This window comes from Ranitomeya variabilis, chromosome 3 (genome assembly GCF_051348905.1).
Source record: "Ranitomeya variabilis isolate aRanVar5 chromosome 3, aRanVar5.hap1, whole genome shotgun sequence".
Classification (NCBI taxonomy): domain Eukaryota; kingdom Metazoa; phylum Chordata; class Amphibia; order Anura; family Dendrobatidae; genus Ranitomeya; species Ranitomeya variabilis.
Genome location: NC_135234.1, coordinates 169,639,033 through 169,647,744, shown reverse-complemented (window position 1 = coordinate 169,647,744; position 8,712 = coordinate 169,639,033). Strand labels below are relative to the sequence as shown.

Below are 8,712 nucleotides of genomic sequence, written 5' to 3'. Positions count from 1 at the left end.
GAACTCCGGTTAGTATTCTGATTCTGTTCTCTTATTAATCAAGTTATATTTGTATATTACATCGCACTATGCCCTTTTCCTGCTGGTAATATTGCATATAAGGATTATTGAATGGATCTATAATATGAACTTCTAAGAACTGCACTGCTTTTTATACCTTTGAAATTATACTTAACTCATTTTTACACCCTCATTCGTACATATTGTGGATCTCCATTTTCCAACATCTTATATAGATGCATACTGTTCTCAAACAGTGCTGACCTGCTCCCTGTGGTTTTTATTATATGTTCTCCTTTTCATCATGTCATGTCAATTGTTTTTAAATATTTTTGTCTTGTTTGGTGTCTCTAATTAAATGAAATTTGTTGCATTATGATTTTTGTTACTGATTGAACTTCTTGATCAAGTCGTTTTTTGTTTTTTTTTCTTAAATTTGTTGTTTTGTCTACTTGAGCCTCATATGATACACAGGTACACATATTGGTAAAATCCTCTCCTTATTTTTGGTTTACAATATCCCAAGTTTCCCAGGTTATTAATAACAGCTCACAGCTATTTGCTTATCCTTTACTGGTTAGTTTATGGTGGACCCCAGAAACAAAAATTCCTCGAGTCCCCCTATAAATTCTAACCAACAAAGGCTAGACAGTTGTGGGCTGATATTAACAGCCTGGGAAGGGCTTATCTACGTGTCTGGGTCAGCCTCCACCGAGCCGGGGCATAATGGATGCCAACTGTCATGATGGTCTCGCTGGCCGTCCTCAGCAGAATAAAAAGGGGAAACTTGTGGCAGGATCAGACGGTCTCAGTAAGCAATAGCAAACCAGCCCCTCATGGTGCGATGACCCCAGCTCTTTTCCCGCTGCATATAGCACTATACGTGCACTAAAACTTCTCTTAGCCTGGACCTTGGCATCCACGGCACCTCAGCTCTCTTCCCACCGCTGACAACTAAGGATCGTATTAAGACATCCACCCTTTCTGGGTTGGGCACTATGTCCCATGTGGCTGCTCAGATTTCACTGTAGACCCGACAACGGCCACAGCACTGGCTGGCCTCCTTGATCTCTAGCACCACTCAATCCCCTGTCTCTACAGGGTGACCCATGCACCTATCAATTTCTTGCATTGAAAGTTGATTCAGTCATGTACACTTGGAATGAATAGGGAGAATATTTGATACTGCTTTGTGCGTTAGATCTACCTATCCCCATTCCTAAATCATTTCCCGTCCCTTGGTTGAACTTGATGAACTTGTGTCCATTCATTCGTACTATGTAACATAAGACGACCTAAATCAGTGAGTGCAGTTGACTTTGCTCTAATGCGTGCGTGGGCCTTTCCATATACCAGATTGCATCACAACACTCATTCAGATAAAACAGGATTAGCGGAGATGTATATCGGTGAGACCTGCGGTGTACAAACACAGCCTGCCTACACCTCTTAGTTTACTTGGAAACCAGCAGCCTCCTATTTCTTGGTTAGCGTTTCAGCCATCTTGCCGGCCCTGGTCCAGTGATTGGTGAATCATTAACTGCCTCTTTATTGTTTTTGTGTTTACAGAGGTATATTACATATTGCAATTTGATGAAATATGTGATAAGAGAGGTAATAGACTGTGTTTCTAGTATACATTGCCGCAGCAGATCATTATAAAGACCAGTAAAGCATCACTTCCAGCAGCTAATGTCTTTCCTGCCGCACAATGAAGAATGAGCACTGGATGATAACCTTACAGAAAGTGTTCTATCCAGTCTTGGCCATTATCGGGATCCCGTGTAAGTAAATTAATATTGATTTTTGCCAGGCTTGTTTGGACCTACTACTATTTTGGATCACTAATTAGATTATTTTTACTTTCCTGGACCTTGGTTGCTCCTGTATTGAGGATGAGTTTTGAGGCTGGGGCTATATGGCGTCATGTCTCACAACATCATGGTATTGCATCGCGACATTGCCTTTAATGATTTCCTATAGCGTCGCATTGCATCCTACAGCAACTGCGACACGTGTCCAAATGTGTTGTATTTTCGGCTTCTGGTCACAAATTGCTTGAAACTTATTTGCCATAAACTTCAATGCAAGACACGCGACTGCAACTTGTCTGTGATTTTTCTTTTTTTTTTTTAAGCAAAATCGCGATTCTAATGTAGCGAAACAACATGAACAGTTGATCATCTGTTACCCAGAGGTTTTTCCCCGCGTGACATATGTTGTCATATAGCTGCAGCCTCAGGTAGAGACGGCGGATGAAACTAGCAGTAAAGCATTCAATTCTCTTCGTGTCATATGCTAAACTGAGGCTAGCATTTGGGGGATTTCTTCTAACAGGTGCAAGATTGGCCATTTCACTCAAGTTGCACGTTTCTTTGCCCAAATTTTGGTCATAAATCCCAGACAAAATTTGATCACCTGCTTTTGGTCCTTACAATGGCATGTGAAAGTTTGGCTACCAAAATTACTGTAATTGTGGACAGTTAAGCAAGTTGAAGATGAAATGACCTCTAAAAAGCCTAATGTTGAAAAGTACACATTTCCTTTGTATTTTAGGCAAAATAAATATATTTTCATCTTATACATTTTAAAAACTACAAAAAGGAAAATAGGCTGATGCAAAAGTTTGTGCACCCTGCATGTTTAGTACCCAGTATTGCCCCCTTTTTGAAAGTTTGCAAGCACTTTTTTTTAGCCAGACAAGAGTCTTTCAATTAGAGGGATTTTCATCCATTCTTCCTTTTTGGGGATCATTTCATCTTCAACTTGCTTAACTGCTCACAATAACAATAATTTTGACCGGGGGTGTCCAAACTTTTTTTTGCATGCCACAGTATATTGGTGGCCAGGATTTGATGCCATAAAGCTGCATCCTGATAGCTCTCATGTTTAATTGATCAACTGGGTAAACCGAACATTAGCCCCTAGTTTAAAGAAAAAGTGCCCAATCTTTTCCTTGATTGAACTAACCCCCAGATTTGTAATAAAATCTAGGCATTACCTTATGAGAGTTGATTGGCGTATCAATAGTACATGCCATAAATGTCAGATTGCTGGTCCCATTTTTAGGACACCCATCTATTAGGGAGATAGTGGTCCCATTCTCCTCCACTTGTAATTCAGAAAGGAAGAGATATTGGATGCTGTTTCTTTATTCTAACTTATGCAAGAAATTCCAGTGGTTCCCTAAACTACCATGAATGTAGCAGCACTTGTGCATGGTGCTTTCTCCAACTTGTCTACGTCCACACAAGTCATTCCACCATAATATGAGGATCCTAGCACAGTGTACTAATAATACTTCGCCATCCGTGCTCCAGTCCACTTACATGGAAAATGCATGTGAGCAAGCACCAGACACTGACAATCACGTTGCCCGTGGCCATAAGTTGTACACCCTGGTCTAAAGAATATATACTGTATTTTAACATAACAATTGTTCTCTTTTAAAGATATTGTGTGGCAGATTTATTAAGCTTATTAGAAAGTCTGAAAACACCAAATTTATCATAGTTGCTCATGTTGGATGAGAAATTTTGCAAACCTTTAGACCCATTTTGTCATATTTTAAACCTGTCCGCTAAACATGTCCTCTTTCTGTTAAGCCTTGCCCTTTTGTTGGCCGAGTCCCAAAAAGTGGGTCAACTTTTTTTTAGTTCTTTTAATAAATGTACCTCTGTCTTAGTTTCCATTATTATTATATTTTTGCTTTTGAATTTTGCAGCAAACCTACTAACTATTTTCATTTTCTGGAGAAGAAATTGTGGACTTTCACCCTCTTGTCGTTGTTACATGATGGCAATCGCTGTGGCTGACACAATGGTCCTTGTCCAGATTGTCATTCTTGAGGTAATCCTTAAGTACTACACTTTACAGCCCTTCTGGAATCGAAATCCTTGGTGCATGATACGAGATGTCCTAAGCTATGGCGCTTACAACACTTCCGTCTGGCTAGTTGTTTTCTTCACCATTGAACGATTTGTCGCAATCCGAGCTGTTGGTGTCAGACCCAAGATTTGCACTAGAAGATACGCACTCTACCTAATAACAGCAGTCTTTATCTGTTGCCACCTGTTGTCTATTCCCTATTTTTGGTCAAATGAGTCAAAGCCCCTTAATGGAACTAATGGATATGTTTGTGTTTACAACGCTCAGCTGTCAAAACTCTACGTGGATTGTTTGGTATGGTTTCAGTACACCCTTGTATACATCATACCATTCATTGTCATCTTTACTCTCAATGGGTTTATTTTAAGGCAGATCTGCCAAAGTAACAAAGTGCACAGTGAAATGCAGCGAAACCGCAAGAGTTTTTCAGCATTTATTATGGTGAAGACTCAGCGGCTAAAATCAATGGTGCTATTAGTGACCATTTCCATGACCTTTTGCTACCTGTGCACCACACGTTTTGTTACTCAGATCGTTATCAAAACCATGCACTATGATATAGACAGAGGAGACTACGGCAAAAGCATTAACATTGCTGCAGACATTGGTACCATGCTTGACCTTACCAACTCCGCAGTCAACATGTACCTTTATGCTTGTACACAATCAAGATTTCGAAAGGAAATTATTCAATTAGCAAAATGCTCAATAATTCCTTGTAAAAATGACAAGTTACAAACTAATATTCCTGTTGCCACGATTGAATCAAGGACGATGTCTTTTTGACTGAACAGGTAAAATCTGTTGCTCTACATCCAATGCGCCAAGAACAAACTTGGGTGTGTTCTTGGCGGATTGGATGTGCAGCAACAGATTTTACCTGTTCAATCAAAAAGGCATCGTCCGTGATTCAATCGTGGCAACAGAAGGCATCTCTGATCCTGGTATCCATTTCTGATACTTTCACTGTGGGAAACTCCCGGAAGCGGTTTCCCCTGTCTCTCTGAGAATAGCTGTAGTCTATCACTTTTGGATCCAAAACGAGACGTGAGCCTCAGGCAGCACAACTATATCAGGTAAGTTTCCTTTTACAACTCACCTTTTACAACTTGACATAAACTTACTACGGTTAGATAGCACCACATCTTTTTTCCTCTTTTAGGATATTCCATACAAATAGAAACTAATTTTCCTGTGATATCTCGTATGCTTTCCTAGAACTGTGCCAAGTCTGGGGCGACCACACAATGTAAAGCATCTTTTAAGGCTCTATGCACACAGCATTCGAGCATTGAGGTTTACTCTTCTGACATACATCTCCAATATCTTGCCATACCTGGCATTTGTTGGCATTGTACAAGCGTGTTTGTACAGTATGACTTTTATGGTTGCCCTCTGTATTAGTAAGGGCAGTTTCCTATGCAGTTGACAAACCCTTATTTATAATAGCAGCTTTGTATGTTAGATATGGCCTACTATAGACAGTAGTATTAGTATGAAGGTTTTTGGATGGTCTTTTTGAAAATTCCAACAGATACTTTATGGCACAATCTAGAAAACTAAAGTTTATGTCAATTATAATGATGAGAGGGGTTCTCCACTACTTGGGCAAGAGCGTCTTAAATGCGAGCCCCCGAAGTAAAATAAGAAAAATTTACACACCTCCGGGACTCATGTCCACGTTGGGTCTCCCGATACTCGCGTGACATTTTTATATCATGTGAGTACTGCAGCCAATCAGCAGTCACTAATCGGCAGCTGCTAATCAATATTCCATCAGAGCATACACCCGTTCTGATAAAATAGTACATTCTGCAGTTGGTCAACAATCTCTGTTTGGCTGCAGTATTCATGGACATAATGTCACACAAGTATCAGGAGACCCGATGCCAACATCACTGACATGGCGAAGTTGAGAAAGGTGAATATAGGCTTTTCTTGTTTTACTTGTGGGACTTGGACATTTGAATATCAATTCTCCAAGTAGTGGAGAACCTTTTTAAAGTTACCCTCCAATAAAAAATAACATGTTTTAAACTGGGTGGTTAAATTTACTAATTTCTAAAAGCCAGATTTAATTTGAGAGGAGATAAGCCAGTGGCAAAAAGTGACTGGTAAAGACTTTCTCCCCTCTTTCCATTTAAAATGAGTAAGTCAAAACAGACAGTGTTGGCCAATCAAGTATTTGGCCAACAGCTATCTGATAAGTAGTGATGAGCGAGTGTACTCGTTGCTTGAGATTTCCCGAGCACGCTCAGGTGACCTCCGAGTATTTGTGACTGCTTGGAGATTTAGTTTTTGTTGACTCAGCTGCTTGATTTATAGCTGGTAGCCAGCCTAAGTACATGTGGGGATTCCCTAGCAACCAGGCAAACCCCACATGTACTCAGCCTGGCTAGTAGCTGTAAATCATTCAGCTGCTATGATGAAAACTAAATCTCCGAGCAGTCATAAATACTCTGAGGTCACCCGGGAAATCTCGAGCAACGAGTATACTCGCTCATCACTACTCATAAGTTATAATCCTAAAAGGACAAGGAAGCTTATGCCAAATAAAATAATGCAAACTTTATTGAGACGTACATTAAACAAGTAAAATTTAGCGGGGATACGAATGCAAAATTGAGCTACATTAATGGGGTGTATACCAATTCTAATAGGACCAGTGTCCAAATACAAAGAGTCATTCTAAACCTGTGTACTTAGATGTGAAATGAAGTTATATAGAGACTAATAGTTGAGTAATGTAAATACAGTGTGTCAACCGGGAGAGGAGCTACATACCCTGAAAGTAGCGAGCGGACTCACAAGAGCTACTGAGTCTGGAATAATTTGAATATATGTAAAAAAGACCAAAAAGCTCAAAACCTAATGACCGTGCATGGAAATCCACCCAAAAGTATTACAATTGGTATACACCCCATTAGTGTAGCTCAATTTTGCATTTGTATCCCCGCTAAATTTTACTTGTTTAATATACGTTTCAATAAAGTTTGTATTATTTTATTTGGTATAAGCTTCCTTGTTCTTGTAGGATTATAATGTTGGTGGAAGTGCCATAAACCTAGGCCTCCTATGGGTTAATTCAGCTATCTCAGTTCTGTGGATTGTAATAACCCGATATTGCCTCTACCTTCCATAGACGTAACTTAAGTTTCTGGATTCCAGTACAAAATTCCTAACAGGGATCTAGCATCTACCATGTGACGTTTGTGAAGCCGGCGTCTCTGTAACCCAAATGCTGCCTCTACCCTTTTGTTATCTATTGGATGCAGCAAGACTTGTTCTTTACAGAGAGGTATAGACCAGGAAAATGGCCGTCATCACACACAATTAGTGCAAAAAACAACAAAGGTTGTGGCAGCGATGTACTTGCATATTTCCTTTTATAGTTTTTCTAAGCAATTAGTAGAGCTGGAAACAGTGAACTAAGGACAAATGAGATGGGTATACAGAAATTATCTATTCTTACCACTAGATTTCTACTTTTAGGACCCAGGCTATTATTTTCTCTACATAATCTGCTTGTTTCAATCATTTTTAGTAGGAAAATCTCAGAGAAATCATTATAACGGGGTTTTGATTGTTCAGTATTTCTATAAAGACATACACTGTCGTTGAAAAGGAAAAAGTCCCCCACCTGTCAGGTCTGTATTTATCGGGGCCTTAATCACAATTGTTATCACTAACTTCTACATAAGAAATATATAACCTCTGGCAACAAAACAACAACAGGTTTTAAAATATGGTGATTAAAAAAAACAAAAAAAAACACACCACCAAGGAATCCGAAGAATAAAAACAAGCATACCTTTTTGTTTAGCCTTTTCTATACCTTTTATCTTTTAGTGGCTCAGGTTGATTTGAAGAGATGTGTAGGATTGGCTGCTGCATTTCTCATTTTTGACCCATCTTAAAGGAGCTGTCATCCACTTAAGGTATCTATTTTAAAGATAGGCTCATAGTGGTCTGGAAATAAAAAGGAAAAAATACATAGTCCCATACAAGACCTTCTTCCCCATTCTACTGTGTCCCCCACCGATTGTAGTAGTCACATTCTGTCCAAGCCAGACTAGACCGTGATGAGAGAAGGGGCTTTTTCACAGTCCAACACCAAGTCTTGAACCAAGGCTTTCCATTCATTAGCAGTCTGCCTCACTTCACAATCTTGATTTCGAACATCATTCTCCAATTGATTGGTGTTTAAAGATTTCTCTTAACCTTTTCCAGATTGATCAGCAGCAACCAATACTTCTTTGAGGTCATAGCTGAAGTCATAGCTTTTGCTTGCCACAATATAGGCATATGTGCATAGAAGTGCTCACAAATATCAAACTGGCCAAAGTTCAGAAGGTATAGTCTGATATAAGTGGTCGCAATACAAATAACAAATGAGCGGCCACGCAAATTGGCTCGGTTTTCCCATTGACTATTTATACAGTGCCCTTTTTTTCAGATTGATCCTCAATATTGTGCCACTATTAAGAATCATTTACTAATGACTTTTAAACAACCAATTAGAATACCTGACAGATTTGTATAGCCGCCCACTTACGGCTGCTGATTGCGACTAAAACCTTAAATCCACATGGGTAGTAAATTTTGTGAAAAAAGTCAGTTTGAAACCCAGAACAGAAACCTCACCAGATTCATCTGAATTTGTTGTGGATTTGCCAGAGATTTCTCCCTACAATGGTCCTCCTATGGTAATATGCATCCGGACCATGTGGCCTTAGCCTAATTCAGGTAGTCATACTGTATATTTAGATTTTTCAGTTTATGGAGGTTAGTGCAGACCACAAAGTTGTTATTTAAGCATAGAAG

At 39.4% G+C, this 8,712-nt stretch overlaps 1 protein-coding gene across 1 annotated transcript; it reads left to right on the top strand.

Moving 5' to 3' along the window:
- Window positions 1–6,219, top strand: LOC143815550 (putative G-protein coupled receptor 139). Its single transcript, XM_077294863.1, has 2 exons — window positions 1–1,784; window positions 3,725–6,219. The coding sequence occupies exons 1-2, from the start codon at window positions 1,712–1,714 to the stop codon at window positions 4,672–4,674; spliced, it is 1,023 nt and encodes a 340-aa protein (XP_077150978.1). The 5' UTR covers window positions 1–1,711; the 3' UTR covers window positions 4,675–6,219.
- The last annotated feature ends 2,493 nt before the right edge of the window (window positions 6,220–8,712 follow it).

Coding starts and splice junctions, on each gene's coding strand:
- LOC143815550 (XM_077294863.1), top strand. CDS start 1,712: ATGAAGAATGAGCACTGGATGATAACCTTACAGAAAGTGTTCTATCCA. Junction 1,785..3,724: donor GGCCATTATCGGGATCCCGT/GTAAGTAAATTA, acceptor TGAATTTTGCAG/CAAACCTACTAACTATTTTC.